This window comes from Hipposideros armiger, unplaced genomic scaffold, assembly GCF_001890085.2.
Source record: "Hipposideros armiger isolate ML-2016 unplaced genomic scaffold, ASM189008v1 scaffold_62, whole genome shotgun sequence".
NCBI classification, from domain to species: domain Eukaryota; kingdom Metazoa; phylum Chordata; class Mammalia; order Chiroptera; family Hipposideridae; genus Hipposideros; species Hipposideros armiger.
Window position 1 is genome coordinate 120,709 of NW_017731412.1, and position 16,746 is coordinate 137,454.

The window sequence follows — 16,746 nt, forward strand, 5'->3', positions numbered from 1 at the left end:
CCACTGCCACAGGGACTGCAGCCTACGCCGTCGCCGGCGGCTCAGGGCAGCCCAGCTCCAGGTTGAGCTGTTGTTCAGCATCTTAGCTGTAGAGGGCAGTGTAGCTGGCCCTCATATGTGGGATCCGAACCGGGGCCCTCTGGCATCCCAAGCGAGTTCTTAACCATCGCGCCACTCGGCCGGCCCCTCACTAATACATATTAATGTGTCTTGTCTACTCTGGGCTAGATTTGGGGAGCCCCTCCATAAATAAGATGGGACTCCTGCTCTCCAGGGGCTCCTGGGAAGATGAGGCCACCCGTGACAGCATAAGATGGCGGTTTTCTACAGCACTGGGTCCACGCTGTGCAGGTGATCAGAGCCAGGAGCTGGGGAGGAGCCGCAAAGGACTGTTTGCAGCGGGTCTGGAAGGATGAGTTTGCCGGGCAGGGAATTAAAAGTGGTCATTCTGTACCAAGGAACAGCATCGGACACAGGGAACAGCATGGGTGCTGGCACAGAGGATGAGAACCAAGGGTATTGGGGGACTGATGAATCATTTAATGGGAGATTGAGGTAAGCTTGGAGCAGGTGATGGGTGCCAGATCAGATCCTGGGCCACTGTGTAGAGTTTGGACTTTACCTGGCTGCTCAGGGTGAGGATTTGGGGGTTTAAGTCTAGGGGCTACAGGAAGCCATGGAGGGGTTTAAGCTTAAGAATGGCAGTGACTTGTTACCACTTACCCTTTGCAAGGAGCCCTGAGGTCGCCATGGAGAGGAGGGCTTGTGAGGGTAAGGTCAGAGTCGGGAGACGGGAGGACCTAGTGCAGTCATCCAGGCCTGTGCCAAGGGGGCATGGGCCCTGCTGAGGCCCTGGGGCTGCCCAGGAGAGGACTGATGGGGATGTTTCAAAGAGAGGTTCTAGAGGTCCCGGTAGGAGGCTGCTGCGAGCCATCTGTTGGCGTTTCTTTTCCACCCAACATTTTTACACTTGGGGCCTACGGAGCTCCAGTTGGACACAGTGATGTGTAAACAGTTGGGAGTGGCCAGAGGGGGTGCATCCCCAGCCCCTGGGCAGAGCAGATAAGAGCCGGAGCCCACAGGTCCTCCCTCTAGCAAGGACTTACTTGGGTTTCCCTTTCCTGGTTTCTCTGAAAATCCAGAGGAGGAAGACCGTGAGCCGCGCCTCCTCCCACGTGAGCTGTTTGTTCATTTATTTACTCAGCAGCCGCCTATTGGGTTTACACTGTGCCTGGTGGTCTTGGGGGGCAGGGAGACCATGGCAGACGGGCCCCTTGCCCTCAGGGAGCCCCTCGTCATAGCTACTGGAGACAGACCAGAGACAGGCAGGTGCAATCAGCCTGGGAAGAGCTGTCTCCTAAGTGGGGAGCCCAGGAGGCCGGGGAGCTGAGGAGAGGTGTTCCACAGTCTGGGAGGTCGAGGAAGCTTCCAGAAGGAGGCTGCCTACACTATGGCTCAATGAAGGCAGGAACTGGGCTGCCCCACTCAACGTGGGATCCCCAGACTCCCAACAATATGGAATCCAGTGACTCAGAAGCTGAGACCTGAAGGATGACCAGGCACAGCTCTGGCAAAGAGACAGGACAGCAGGCTTTAGGAGGAGAGAACAGCGTGGGCACAGGCTTGGAGGTTGGCTTTGCAGATGTCACCTGATCAGAGTGCCGGGGACCTCAAGTGTGAGCAGGGTGGATGGAGCGAGAGCTGAGGCCGGAGGCCACATTTTGGGGTCTAGGCTTCTGAGCTCATATAAATAGCTCACTTTGCTTTCCAAGATCGGTGTGTGGTTTCCTTTCTCCCTTAAGTCCTTGCCCGGAAGGGTCACTGCTAGGAGGTGTGAGGTGAGACTCAAATTTCAGGCAGGGTGAGTGGGGGTTGGGGATGGAGAACAGTGCCCCAGTTCACATGGAGCCCCCCCGTTTGTTGGGGGTTGACCCAGCATTTGAAAGCCGCTTTCCTTGTGTTTGGTGCACGTATTGGAGGGTAGGATTGGATGCGCAGGGATCCTGGCTGGGGTGAGACAGAATTCTCCTGGGGAAGCTTGGGGCTATCTCTTTGCTTTATCGGGTGTTAAAACTGGGGTCTGCAAGGATAATGTAAAATCAGACCCATGTGGCCAGCAGGTTCCTAGGTCAGTATGCATTGTGAAGGGTGACCTACAGGCTTGGGGCGGAAGGCCTGAGACCCTGTGTCCCCTCGCTGCCCAGTGTGGCCGGTGGGCAGCCTAGCCGGCAAGGTACCGGCTGGCTGAATCAAGAGCCAAAGAGGCAATGCTAATGTCTTTTAAAATTAGAATGAAAATGTTTATTGCAGAGAGCAGAACCTGCGTCAGCGCAGAGTCCTGTGGGAAGGGGACTGCTTTATCGCAGCCTTTCGGTTTTATTTTTGCACATTGGCTTTTTATTTGCTAGCGGTGCTGCTGACAGGCCTTTGGAGTGGGCTCAGGCTGCTGCTGGGCCGGGGCTGGAAGGACGGTGCCGCCTGTGTTTGGTTTGGACAGTCCTGCCCAGGGTGAGTGCCAGGACCTGCCTTCCGTTGGGAGGACGTGGGGGTGTGAGAGCCGCAGGCTATGACTTTGTGTGTGTGTGTCCCTGTGTCTGTGTGAGCGTCCAGCCCAGTGCATGTGGGTCTGTGTGTCTTTGTGTGCATTGTGGTTTTGGGGATTTTTCACATTCGAGATTGGGGATGGATCTTTGTCTGTATGTGTGTCTTCTTGAGTTGTGTGTGTCTTTCTGTGTCTGTCCATGTGTGTTGTTGGGAGGCGGCCATGGGTGTGGCTGGCTGTTTCTCTGGGGCCCTGTGTGTCTTTTTCTATCTGTGCATGGGTCTGTGAGCATTTGGGGGAGGCACATGGGTGTGTGACTGAGAGTCTGTGTGGGTCTGTACACCTACTTGTGTGTGCGTGTGAGTGTACACATGCGAGTGTGTATGTGCATTGGAACATGCGAGCGCATATGGGGAGTGTCATGTGAGAAGGCTTGTTGTGTGCGCATGCTTTGCACACGAGAGTGTGAGCCACACTGTGTGTGAGAGACTGTATGAGAGTACATGTTGAATGTGAGATTGTGACGTGAGCATGTTGCATGTGAGAGTGTGTGTGGTGCTGTCTCATCCTCTCGCATTTGAAACCCCAGAAGAGTCGTCCGTGGGTGACTCTGGGTTCGAGAACACAGCATGGCATCCAGGCTCCCATCGGCCCCAGCTCTAGTCAGAGGTTCAGGAAACCTCCAGATGCTTCTAAGGGTTGTGCCGTTGTTAACCCTCCCTGCTCCAGCTGAGAAGGTTCTGTTGAGCTTTACCTCTGTAGCTTGGGCCATATAAGCAATGGGGGGTGCTGCTTTCCAAATCAATATAAAATTTTATGATACAGAATATGCTTTTTCAAGGCGTGCCTGCCCCTGGTGATGGGAATCACAGTTTCTGATCTGGCCCATGGGGCGGTCAAGTCCCGGGCTTAGTTCCCCCAGCTGGGTGGTGGGGCTCTGGCCACAGCACCAGAGATAGTCAGGGCTCCCCAGAGGACCATGATACAGTGACCCTAAACCCTGCCACCCACAGGGCATGATGTGCCATAATTGCTCCTCCGGCTGTAAACCCACACCCTGCAGGGAGCCTGGTGGTCGCTGGGCTTCTCCACCGAGCCAGAGGCACATCTTTCTTAATTCGTGTCCCCACCCAGCTCACCTCCCTATCACTAGGATTTATCTATTATTATTATTATTATTATTATTATTATTATTATTATTACCTTCTGCGGTGACTGCGGTGGGGGAGTAAAAATTTACAGAGTAGAAACCAGGGGCTGTGCAAAATTCAGTACGATCAGGAACCAGTGCTGATTGCAAATCTCAGCTTTTCTGAATGCTGCTCAGCTTCTCTGAGCTTTAACATGGGAAAACCTGTAAAATGGGAATTGTGATGGTGCCAGCCTCAAGGCTGTGTCTCACGTGTTACCTCAGGGCCTTTCTTGAGCCCAGCAGATTTGCATGGGCTGGACAGCCTGGGTTCAGGGTGTCCTACCTGTGTGTGATCTTGGGCAAATCATTTTGTCTGTTTCAGTTTTCTCATCTGAATAAGAAATTGAGCTAATAATAGTACCTACTGCAGGGAGATTGTGAGGGTTAAACTTCTTACTTTACTTAAAAGGTTAGATGGAGTAAGTGCTATAGAGCGTGAGCTATTATTGTTATTTCTGGAATATTCCTGAACCCAGATTAAAACATCCCATCAGCACACAATATCATCATTTAAAAAAAAACACACCACTTGTAACCCACTCTTTCTGCAGCCTTGCCCACTCTGTGCTGTCAGGCAGCTGCCAGGCACTCAGCTGGGAGTGCCCGGGCATTGTGGCACGGGGCATGGGGTGGGTGTTCTGCATGGGTGGGCTGGGCCCAATGCTGTGCTCATCTTTCCTCCAACAATTTGGCAAGGCAGCTACAGACTTGGGTTAAGTCACCCTGGGCAGCAGCCAGGGGCAGCAGCCAGCCGACAAGAGAGCCACCTGGCAGTTATCCTCGCCAGGGTAGATCCAGCAAGCTCGGGCTTGTGGCGGCTGTGGGCACCCAGAACTGTTTTGTGCACTTGTCAATAGGTGACTGACATCTGAGCTCCGGCGGCAGACGGCAGAGCTGTGTACAGAGGGGTATTTCCCCCGAGCCTGGCGCCACATGGTGCCCGGAGCCCACCCACCTTAAACCCTGTCGGGGACATGTTGATGAAACACTCAGTCTAGCTGGGTGAAGCCCTTCCCACAGACGAGGCCGTGTGCAGAAATGCTTTGCATGCATCATCTCATCTAGTCTTCGTAGAACCCCCTTCGAGTATGCCCTATTTATTTCTACTTTACAAAGGAGAAAGCTGAAGTTTTGAAATATTCCAGGGTAGAAATCCTGGTTCCTCCAGTTGCTGGGTGACTTTGGACCAATAACTTAACCTCTCTGAGCCTCCAATTCCCCTCTTAGAGTTGTACTAAGGATTCATTGGGACAGTGTAGCTAAAACATTTAGCCTGGCATCTGGCATGGTAAATGATTTTTAAAAACTTTGTTGTTTTGCTATTTTATTTTTTTGCAGGGGAACATTCCTTGCCAGTTTAACGGAGATGTTGACAAGATTCAAATTTGATGCCTTGATGTCTACAGGGAGGGATTATTTTTTAGGAGGAAAAAACATTTTATTATTATTGGCAACAGATACGTTTGCACATTTCCCACCTAGCCAGGACACTGCTCTTATTTTGAGGGTCTTATTAACTTGTGGGGGCAGAACCTCTTCTATTTCATAGGAAAGAAACTTCCTTGGGTTTTTGCCCCTGTGCCCGTCCTATCACCAGGCTCGTTTGGATGCTTTGAGCAAAAGGTCTGGTGTGTAGCAGTTGTCCAACAAATGCTTGTTGGATGGGTGATGGATCATGCTCCCAAGCTTCCTGCAGCTAGGGAGACGAATGGATTCAGGCACAACCTGGCAGCTTCCCGCAGAAGAGGGCGCCTTATCTGGGCATCCTGGCTCCAGCACTGAACTCTTTGAAGCGCTGTGGGGGCCAGGAGTTAATCACTTAACTGTGATTATCATGGCCAGAGGTAGAGGAGCTGGCAAAAAAATGGAGATGCTGTTGCACAACTTGAAGACCAGGGAATGGATTTGAGGCAGCGAATATGATCTCCACAGACAGGTGTGCACTGACATGAAGGGAACTTCATTCATTCATTTGTTCATTCTTCATTTATTGACTATTTCTGTGCTCAGTGCCAGGATGTAGGGAGATGCTCTGTGGGACCACGTGAAGGAGAAGAACTGTTTGATGCGTGCATCTCAAATAGACTTTTCAGGTACTGCATCAATCACAGCTAGGGAGAATCTGGCGCACTGTCTACTATTGGGTTGTCGGAAAAGTCATGACGCATTTTGGCAACGAAAAACATAGAAAAAATACGTCATGTATTTTTTCCGACAACTCAATATAATGGGCAGGATGCTTGTGGTTGTGTGTGAGAAAAACTCACCTGGAACCGGTTGAAACAGGAAAATACTTTTATTGGTTCACATGACCTGAAAGTTCCAGGTGAGTGGCTTCAGGCATGGCTGTGTCCAGCTGCTCAAATGATGTTACCTCACCCTGATCTTTTCCGTGTGTGGGTGGGTTTTGCTCTCATCTAGGGTTCTCCCCTGGCAGCTCTCTATCACCAGCATGGCAACTCCCAGGGGAAGAAAGCACCTCTTTCCCAACAGCTCTAGCAGAAGTCCCAGGATTCGCTCTGCTTGGACCAGCTTGGGTCCATGCACTTGCCTGAGCTGTTCTGACCACCTGGAGTGTCCTCTTTCTCTCTTCTACTGATCCCAAACCTACCTGCCCTTCAAGTCCTGATTGAACTCCGTAGCTGCCACCAACAGCCTCCTTCTCTTTTTGCCTTACTGTCTTATGTATTTTTTCTCTCGTGGGGCACCGATCATCTTTTTTTCTGCTTTGTCTCGAATTCACCTGTGTCCTGGCTGCACTGTGTTCACATCAGGTAGGCTAGGGTCCCTGGCAGGCCAGAATTTCATTTCTTGCCTTTCTCTCCCCCTGCTTCATACATAATATAAAAAAACACGATAGGTGCCTAATAAGTGCTTGTCGGTGGATTAGGGGTGTTCGGAAAGATTTAATTTAGAAGCCAAATCCCAGGATGACTCATGGGGGGTCATGGATCAACAGGGTCCAAAAGGAACTCCAGGAATTGTCTTACTGAACTTGGTTGTTTATAGTTGGGTCCCAAAGGCTTGGACAGTCTCACACAGGCAGTGGGAAAGTGGGAGGGGGCCCAAGTCAGCAGCCAGGACTTGCCAGGTTCAAATCCCAGTTCTGTGCCCTTGCGGCTGTGTGATATGGGGCAGTGGCTTCACCTCTCTGTGCCACCGGTTCCTCGTCTGGAAAATGAGGTAATTCACACAATGCATTTAAGGAAAGGGCCTGGCACATAGAGAACACTCATTGACCGTTCACCGCTATCATTACTGCTGGCTGTTTTCAGAGTTCCAGATAGAGAGGGGATTATCAACTCCATTTCTACTTAATAGAGGAAATAGCAGCCCAGTGAGCTTCAGAGACACCCCCAAGATCACAGAGCACTAGTGTCAGAGTGGCCCCTGCTGCACTCACCTTGACCCCACTTCAGCCCTTGCTCTTCACTTTGGCTGTTTTTTTGGGGGCCACCTGGGTTTGCAGCCTGCTGTGGCCCTCAGTGAATGTTGATGCCTCTTTAGAAGGAAGGGGTGTGATGGGGTGGTGCTATGGCTCTCACAGAGGATAAACCGGGCCTCAGCTTTGGTGGCTTTGCCCCATACGCCATATTTCTCTGGCTGGGTTTCTGCTGCTGTGTCTTGTGACCTACCCTCCTTTCAGTAGCTGCTCTTGGCCGATCTGCCTGGTGAGTGAGGTTCATCACTGCCCCTCAGCTAGACCTGGGAGCCACGCTGAGCTCCCCGCAGGGCTCGGGCCCTGCTCTGTGAAGGCCCGCTGCCCCTGCACACTGCAAGGGGCCCTTCCGCGTAAGGATGCATCGGCTGCCCTTCTCCCTGGGCACTCACGTTTCTTTCCGCTTCCTCAGAAATATCTGGGGGTGATTAAAAGGGAATGTTCTATTAACTGTAGTGAAGTGGGTTTGGGGGTTTGGGAATGATTAGCCATGGCTTTGGGGGGCTGATACCAATTGATTTGATAACTGAGTTGATAGGCAACCAAGTATTGATTCCCTCCCTCCCCCAGGAAGGTGACTCAGCAAAGGGGAAATGTTTGGACATCCAGGAGAGGGCTAGTGTGGAAAGCTGGAAAGCTTGTGTGTGTGTGTGTGTGTGTGTGTGTGTGTGTGTGTACACCACGTGCACACTATTCTGCCTCACCCTCCAGGGCCTCTAAGTCACAACTCCCAGGAGATGGGGATGCGGGTTCCACCTCTTCAGCTGCCTTCCCTGGCATGCGTCAGGCGTATGAGGTCTTTGGAGCCACGCAGACCCAAGTGCAAAGCCTTCCTCTGTCACCTCCTGGCTAGGTGGCCTTGCTCAAGTGGCTTCCCCTTTCTGTGACTCAGTTTTCTTGTCTGTAAATTGGGGAAAACAGTACTACTCACTGCGTGGAGTTCTTCAGAGGATTAATGGAGAATTTCTCTTGATGGTAATTAGTCGTAGCTCTGATTGCAGTGATGATATTAATAACTAATAATTCATATGACTTGATGGTAGACATAGGAACGAAGTGCCTTGGACATGCCAGGGAGGCAGTGATGGGCTTTGACCGAGGTAATCCTGGAAGCCTTCTAAGAGATGGGCCTTGAAAGACAACACTCCTGACGTGTGACAGCAAGGGGATGGCATAGAAAACACTTTTCTGTTTCAGGAATTCGTAGACTCAAAGGCAGCGAGGTGTGGAAGCTTCCGGTGAGATGAGGGAGCAGCTGCTGCCCAATATGGCCTGGGGGGGGAGAGGACAGAGAGGGGCGGGGCTGCGGCGGGAGCTGAGTTGTTCTGGCAACTCAGGTGAAATGAATGGGTGATGGATGAGCTCCGCGTCGGGGCCATTTGTTCTGTCTGAAGTGCAGACGCAGTGGTAACACACAGCAGCATGTCCCTCGGTTGAGCACGAGTTACATGCCAGCCATGTGCTGAGTGTTGACTTAACACCATCTCATTGAATCTGCATCTTACCCCATTTTACAAGTGAGGAAACTGAGGCTCTTTGTAACATACATTGGTGCATCCAGATGCCTAGTTTCCTGTGACAGTCGCCCGGCCCTTGAATCAAGGCCTGGTGAGACCAGCTGTCTTCCTGCTCTGTGGCCAAGCCCTCGGACCCCTCCCACAGCCCACCCACTTGCAGCGGGTTAGACAAGCCCTTGGGCCACATAAATTTCTCCGTTGTGGAAATTTTTTTGGTACTTGACTGGGGCTCATACATCCTTCCTCAAGATTCCTTGCCTAATTCAATCAGGTGAAGGTGTCGGGGAGACGTCACTTACAATTCTTTTCTCCATGTTCCCAGCTAAGTTCTTCTGTTGCCTCAGGGAGCTCCTGGGAGCTGCAGGCTTCACCTGGACAGGGCCTGATGTTGCACCTGGGACCAAATTTCCTACATCCTCCCTAGCTCAGGGGAGTCTGGAGGGTTGGGGCACCTCACCTGACAGGCAGAATGTCCATTCTCTAGATGAGGGCCAGAGGATGCTGGGAGAGGTCTGGGATGGGAACTGTAAGCTGTAGTGAGAAAACCCACACCTGAAATTAAAAATACATGAGATGGGCCGGCCGAGTGGCGTGATGGTTAAGAACTGGCTTGGGATGCCAGAGGGCCCCGGTTCGGGTCACACATATGAGGGCCAGTGACACTGCCCTCTACAGCTAAGATGCCAAACAACAGCTCAACCTGGAGCTGGGCTTCTGTGAGACGCCGGCAACAGCATAGGCTGCAGCCCCTGCTGTAGTGGGTTGCCATGGGCTACCGTGTGTAGCCAGCAGCCAGCAGCCAGCATGAGCGGTCAGCAGCTGCAGTGAGCTGCTGTCCAGAAGCCGGCGACTGATCTGCCTCGCCCGGGAAGAGTGCAATGATAATACCAACATGTGCCAGTGAAGCAACGTCCTCCACAACTAGACTGAAGAACAAAACGACAGCAACTTGTCTGTTCCCCTTCCCCCAATTCCCCACCGCTGTTCCCATCCCCCCAATTCCCCAATGAAAATCATAAAAAAACAAATACATGAGGATGAAAAGCAAATAAATTATATTATACACAAAATCCCTTTGGGCGAGGCACTGCCCAAGGCAGTGACAATGCAGGGATGCCCAAGGCAGCCAGGTAGGTCCCTGCCCTTGGGAAGCTCACCTGGGGAGACACCCTGCACAGAGTCCACTCACTTCAAGGCTAAATTCAACTCCAGGAAACTTCGTCAAGCACCCCACCAGGTGCACGCAGGGTAATGGGGAAGCCAATGATTCTAGAAGGTCCCAGAAGGTGAGAAATGAGGGGGAATTTAGGTGGGAGTAGCATGCACTATCAGACACTTGCTCTCTGAGCTGGATACTCTCCAGCCACATTCCCCAGGGTTCCACACAGCATTGACCCAATCTCACATATGGGGAAACTGAGGCAGGGAGGGATTAGGTACTTGCCCATGGTCTCTGAAGAAGTGGCCAAGCTGGGATTTGAACCCTGGGCTCTCTAAATTCAAGTCATCCTCCTTGATTAACAAATGGGGAAACAGGCCCAGAGAGGGGTCAGGACTTGCTTGTCTTTCAGAAGTGGAACTTCCCCATACTTGTAACTATTGGCTTGGTGGGGAAGTTGACTGTAAACCCATGAAACAAATAGAGGAAAATAGGAGATAAAGTATAATTAAGTGCCAGGCGCCATGGCATAGCCCGTGGGCAAGCGCTCCTGATCCCTGTTTCAGGAGGCGCCTGGGCGTCAGAAGCAGATGTAAGCTTTATGCAGGATTCTTCAGCTTATGAGGCCACTTTCATGGAAGTTTCTTTGCTCTGCAAAACATGGGCACAGCCACTCTGTTTTGGGGGAATGTTTCTATGCCTGCCCCTGAGTTGGAGTGAACCAGGAGAGGGGCTGTCCTCCAGGGTCCAGGAAGGAGGTCAGAGTGAGGTCTAATGAGGCCCAGCAGTTGTCTAAAACTCGGCAGCTGTTGTAGAAATGTCTCCTACCTCGTGGGATAGTGGGGCCTGCACAGGGCTGGGTGTCAGAAGACTGGATTTTATCAGTGCTCTGAGGCCAATCACTTCCTGCCCTGTGCCCCTCATTTCTTCATTTCTCAAACAGCTGACCAAGGCTCTTTCCATACATTTAGGCAAATGCATTGCATACCTATTTGGCTCAATGGGAAAGAGTTCTGTGATGAATTAGCAATGTCTGCCTTAGGCACTGGATGAGGAAGTGGTGCTGTGTTTGCCGTTCATCTATTATTCCATTCTGTGAGCACTTTTTGAATGTCAACTATGTAACAGGCACTGGAGACAGAGCAGGAAACAAAGCAAGCATGGGCTCTGCCCCCTGGAGATTTTGGTCCGATGGTGGAGACAGAGTTAAGCTGTGTGAGGGTAGAAATTTTGTGTGTTTGCATCACTGCTGCATTCTCAACATCTAGCATTTACCTGGTGCACTTGTGACCTCAGATATTTATTGACTGGAAAGGTGAATGAATGAGCCAACTGCAGATGAGTGTGTGATTACAAAGAGCTAGGAAAAGCAAGGGATAGTGGAGAGAGAACAGCAGTTCTCTCATATAGGAAAGTACCCCACGCTCAGAGGTCTCACAGGCCACAGAGAGAGAATTGCATTCAGCAAAGAAGCCACAAATGAATTTATAATTCTGAGTGCTGTGAAGTCAGAAATGTAAAATGTTGTCTGGAAGGAACCTCTTGAGGTAAGGCAGGTAGGGAAGGCTTCCCATTTAATTTATTTAAAATTTTTAGTTTTTAACTTTTCGTTTTGAAATCATTTTAAAAAGATTTTTAAAAACTTGCAAAAATAGTATAAAGAATTCCCCATAGGCATATTCCCTTCACCCAGATTTCCCACATGGTAACATTCAACATAACCACAGAACAATTACACAATTAGGAAATTATCATTGACACAACACTATAATCTAGTGTACCGACCCTACTCAAATTTTGCCAGTTGCCCACTCATGCCCTTTTCTGGTCCAGCGTCCAGTCCTGGATGATGCATTGCATGTAGTTGTCATGTCCCTTTAGTCGCCTTTAATCTGGAACAGATTAAAGCGCATGGACCCAAGCTGGTCCAAGCAGAGTGAATCCTGGGACTTCTGCTAGAGCTGTTGGGAAAGAGGTGCTTTCTTCCCCTGGGAGTTGCCAAGCTGGTGATAGAGAGCTGCCAGGGTAGAGCCCTGGCTGAGAACAAGGCCACCCACTCAGACAAAGCTGAGCTAGGAGATGATTGGGATGAAGTAGCATCATTTGAGTGGCTGGATACAGCTCTATCTGAAGCCAGGTGATCTGGAACTTTCCTGGCACGTGAGCCAATAGAAATCTCTCTCTCTCTCTCTCTTTTTTTTTTTTTTTGTTTAAGCTGGTTATTTATTAAATTACTCATTCAATGAATATTTCTGTGCTCAATGCCAGGATATAGGGAGAGGCCCTCTGGCACCACACGAAGAATTGTTGGACATTTGAATGAATCTTGAATATACTTTTCAGGGACTGTTTCTCAGTGAGGGAGAATCAGGGGCCTCTATCTACTATGATGGGCAGGACACTTGTGGTTGCGTGGCCTTGACACTTCTGATGAGAACTGGCCATTTTTTTCGTAGAAGGCCCCTTGATTTGGGAATATAGGATGTTCAGCCTCAGGTTATGCATTTGTGGTAGAAATGCTGGTTGGAGTAATGTCGTGTCCTCCTCAGTGCATCTTCTCAGGAAGCACACGATGTTCATCTGTCCCATTATTGGCGATGTTAACTTGGTCACTTACTTAAGGGCATGTCTGCTGGTATTCTCCATTGTGAAGTTATTGTTGTCCCCCTTTGTAATTAATAAGTATCTTGTGGGGAAACACTTTGAGACAATGCCAGTACTCTGTTACTCATCATTCTCTTGCCCACTAATTTTAGCATCTATTGATGCTTCTTGCCTGAAACAGTCACTGCCATGGTGTTTGCCAAATGGTGATTTTCTCTTTGCATCTTTCTTCTGCAGTTATCAGTTGATTTTGAAGAGCTTGTGCCTCTCCCCATTTACTTACCTATTCAATTATTTATTTATGTTAATATGGACTCATGGGTTCATATTTTATTCTGTCTCCTCTATTTTCCCCCATATTCCCTCTCCCCCTCTCCCTCTCTCCTTCGTCTTCTCTCCCCCCTTCCCTCTCTTTCTGCCTCACCCTCTTTTTCTTCCTCTCTTTTTTCTTACAATCTTTTTTTCTTGCTGAAGAAGCCAGGCTATTTGTCCCATGGAGTTTCCCTCCGTTGGCTCTTGCTGAGCATGTCCCCATGGTGTCATCTAATACTCTCCTCATCCCCTGGGTCTCCTGTGAACTGGCAGTTGCCCCAGAGGTTTGATCGGGTGCCGGTTTGATATTTTTGGCAAGACCACATCACAGGTGGCGGTGCGCCCTTCTGTTAGGAGATACACAAGGTCTGGCTAGCTCCCTTTCTGTGACATTGAGATTGATTGGTGGGTTCCGGAGCTGTCAGCCTGATCCATCCATTGTCAAGTTCCCCATCAGCTCTTCATCTGCTGGGTTTCATGCCCACTGACAATCATTGCCTGGGTCCATTAATTCATCAGAGGTTGCAAAATGCTGATACATTGATTCTGTCCTTCCTTCTCTCTTTCTTAGCTAGATTTCTCTACAGAGAAACCACCCCATATCAATTACTTGCTTACCCTGAAGGAAAGTGTGTCCAGGAAAGGGAGGATAAATACTTAATTCTTTCCCTTTATTTGCCAGTTTTCAAAATAAAGGGCTGGTTCCCTGGCATCCTCCAAAAGTGGCCAAGGATAGTTTTGTTTTTTGTTTTTTCAGTATCACTAGAAACCCATGGGTGCAGTGTAATTGAAGTGTCTTCACCCATTTTAGTCATTATCCTTATCCATGCTTAGATCGTTCGTCTCTGGTTGGGGGGGGGCGGGGTGGAGGGGCTCTGCAAGTCAGCTTCTGAATGCTTTGCACTCCTCCGATGGCCGTGGACAGCTTCCTTGCTTTCCAGGGAGGCAGGATGTTCCGGACTCACTGTGTACATTTCCCACCCTAGCTTTGGACTCAAATGTTGCCCCAGGGAACCTTGGATGCTTTCATTGAGAAATGGTACCCAGAGACCACAGTGTGGGTGCTGAGTGAAGGGATGTACAAAGCATCTTGTACGGTGTAGCTTGGGGGTATTTTCAGTGTCCACAGCGGAGGGGATGGTGGGGAAGGGGGCAAGGCCGGGCCTTGGAACTTGTATCTCATCTCTTGCCCAGCCCCATCCCAGGTACAAGGTCCACTAGGAAACACTCACTTTTGCTCCTTTTCCCCAGCTTCTTCATTTAGAAAACCAGGGTGGAACTCCCCCATCTCCAGCCCCATTTCTTTACTTGGGTTTGACATTTTCTTGGGAAAGGTCTTCGAGGTCTGAGAACTCTTGGAAGAGCGAGGCCACTTGTGGTCCATCGATCCCTGTTTGGGTCCTGCCATGCTTTGTTCGGCTACTCGATGTGATATGATTTAGCACAGGGGTTGTCACTGCTGTTTGCCTCTTAGCATCTTTGGGATGGGGGGGAGGGGGCAGCAATCGGAAAGTTCACCAAGGGACCATCAAATCCAGACCCAACAAACAACAGATAATAATATCCCTTCACCAGAGCAACTTCAAAATTAATATGGGCCTTCTAGAGTTACCCCGCCTTTATCCGAGCAGCCTGCATGTCTGTGTTTGAGATTAAAACTCACATTTCATTTTTATATGCTGTGCTTAATCCAATAATGATTTCATGTTACAAACAGCAATAATATCTTTCAGCATAGTTAATCAGAATAGACTTAATGCTGTCACTATTTATTAACCTTTGTTGAAAAGCAAGAAGTTTCTCTCTAATCTGTGATTGTTGGTCTTGTCAGGCTCTATCAAGTGAAAAAACAGTTTTGGCATTCATTAAAACAGTGTGAATCCTGAAATGACAATTGGAGCCGGATGGTATTTGGTGCATGAAGCCTTCGTTGTGTTCACCAGGATCAGCGAGAAGGCTGGGGTGGTGGTGGTGGGGGGGAGCGTGGAGGGGGGACCTACACGTTCAAAAGACCGAGTGTTTTATCCCCAAGTTCCTCTTAGATAAAGGAACTATGTGAATTGGGAGAGTGGGGCAGAGGATGAGGTACAGGGGAGGGGAGGGGTCAGGCCAGTTGATGACTCTCTCCAAAGAAACTCTTCGTTAGTTCCAGACAGTGACTTTGAACTTGGATCCCACACGCCTCATCACTCTCCCTACCCTGTCCCAGGTTATTGATCCAGTGGGAGCCATTTATTCGGTTTTACTCCTTTTGCCCAACTTCATTTAGGGAACAAAGGGTGGGTCTTCCCCATCAAAACAGCATGGCGGCCGTCAGATGTCAGCACGAGCCTCAGATTTCACTTCCCTGGTATCTTTTTGGCAGGAGATCGCAATCTGTAGTCTTCAAACTTAGGCATGCATAAGACTACTGGAGCGCTTCCCCGATTCCCGGGGACACAGCAGACCTGGGCTGTCCTAAGATCGTGCATATCTAACAAGTTCCCAGGTGGCACTGATGCTCTTGGTCCATGGACCACCCTTTGAGTAGCATTGAGGGCTTCGTGGTTTGGGGTTTTCTGAGCCACACCAGGAGGACATCATTGCTGGGTCAGTGGCCCAACGATCTTGGCTGGCAGCCTGGTTGGAAGGTTTTGTCTGAGACCCATAGTGGTTCTTGGGAAGGCAGGCTTGGACACCTTAGCTTAGGCCAGGGAAGCAGAAGGCATTCTCACTCTCCCAACAGATGTGTCAGCAGTCCCTCCTCATTGTCACTTCTCCGAAACAGGCTGCCTGAGCCAGTGCTTCTCAAACTTGAGTATGAACGTGGATCCCCTCGGGAGCTTGTTTAAGTGCAGATTGTCATTCACTAGCACTCAGGTGGGGGCCAAGAGTCCGCATTTCTAACTAACCCCAGGTGATGCCCGACTACCTTAGCGGACCACCCTCTCAGTAGTGATGCTCCATCAGATTACAGGAAACCCCAACAGTGCAGTTGGCCAATTCCTGTGTCTTTCTGGACTTGAATTACAGAGTTTGAGCCTTGCTAAATCCAACAACTCCCCTAAAGGGAAATTTACCTTAAGAAAAAAAAAAAAAAGAAAGGCTTCAACTTGCACAAGCCTCCTCCAAAGAAAACCACTCTCCCGAGGGGCCTCCCTTTCTCTTTTTCTTCTCGAAGAACCCCCCTAGACATCTTTCTCAGGAAGTCCCTGTTGGGTCTTTATCTTCCAAAGGTGCTTCAGAGAAAAATCTCATCCAGTAAAGAGGTCTTGATGCTGGGAGGTGTGGAGAACTATCCCACCAAGCAAATGTTGGTTGTTCAGGGCTGCGTGGGGGTGGCTGAGGTCAGTGGCCAGTTGATCTCTCCTCTTATAAGAAGGAGAGTCCACTTGGGCACCGAGAGGCACAGTGAGTTTTACCCAGGGAGACAGGGAGGGGAGCAGGTGCTGCTAATTATTTAGGAAGACTTAAACAGTCTGGGTGGGTGGGTTCTATGCTCTGTTTGTTAATAAAGGTTTGCTGCAGAAAGGAATTTTAAAATTCAGTATTCTCATTTGCCTCATCTTGTAAAGAAGCCGAGCCTCGGTTTGACTGGTGGGAGCATCTGGAATTAATGAACCAGCCTCTTACAGTGCAGAAATCAATGTTTGCTGCATTAATTGCGTGATGCTGAAACCCCACTTTTTATTTCTGACTCGCAGAGCCACAGCCTAAGAAATCTCTCTTAAGCAGCATTGTGGGGCTTCACTGTCGCCTTCCTTCATCTGGGTGTGGGGAAGGAACCGCTTCCTCACCAGGGACTTGTGACACAAGGCAACGTGGGGACGGGGGAGGAAACTTAGGGAGAAGCTGTGTGCTTTGGAGTCCTCAGAGGGGCAGGTCCTGGGAAGCCCATAGCAGAACTCAAAGATCCATACCGCCTGAGTAGCCAGACACCGTCTGGACTTCCATCCCCAGCGCATTGTGTTTTCTTTAGGTTAAAATAAGCCTTATTAATAA

The 16,746-nt window shown here is 49.9% G+C and overlaps 1 protein-coding gene across 1 annotated transcript in view; it reads left to right on the plus strand.

The window, feature by feature from the left end:
- CUX2 (cut like homeobox 2) overlaps positions 1-16,746 on the plus strand; it is a 214,355-nt gene that overhangs the window by 258 nt on the left and 197,351 nt on the right. The window contains exons 2-3 of the mRNA XM_019641567.1: positions 1,773-1,838; positions 2,409-2,508. Of these exons, the coding sequence (XP_019497112.1) occupies positions 1,773-1,838; positions 2,409-2,508 (166 nt within the window). The remainder of the gene's footprint in view (positions 1-1,772; positions 1,839-2,408; positions 2,509-16,746) is intronic.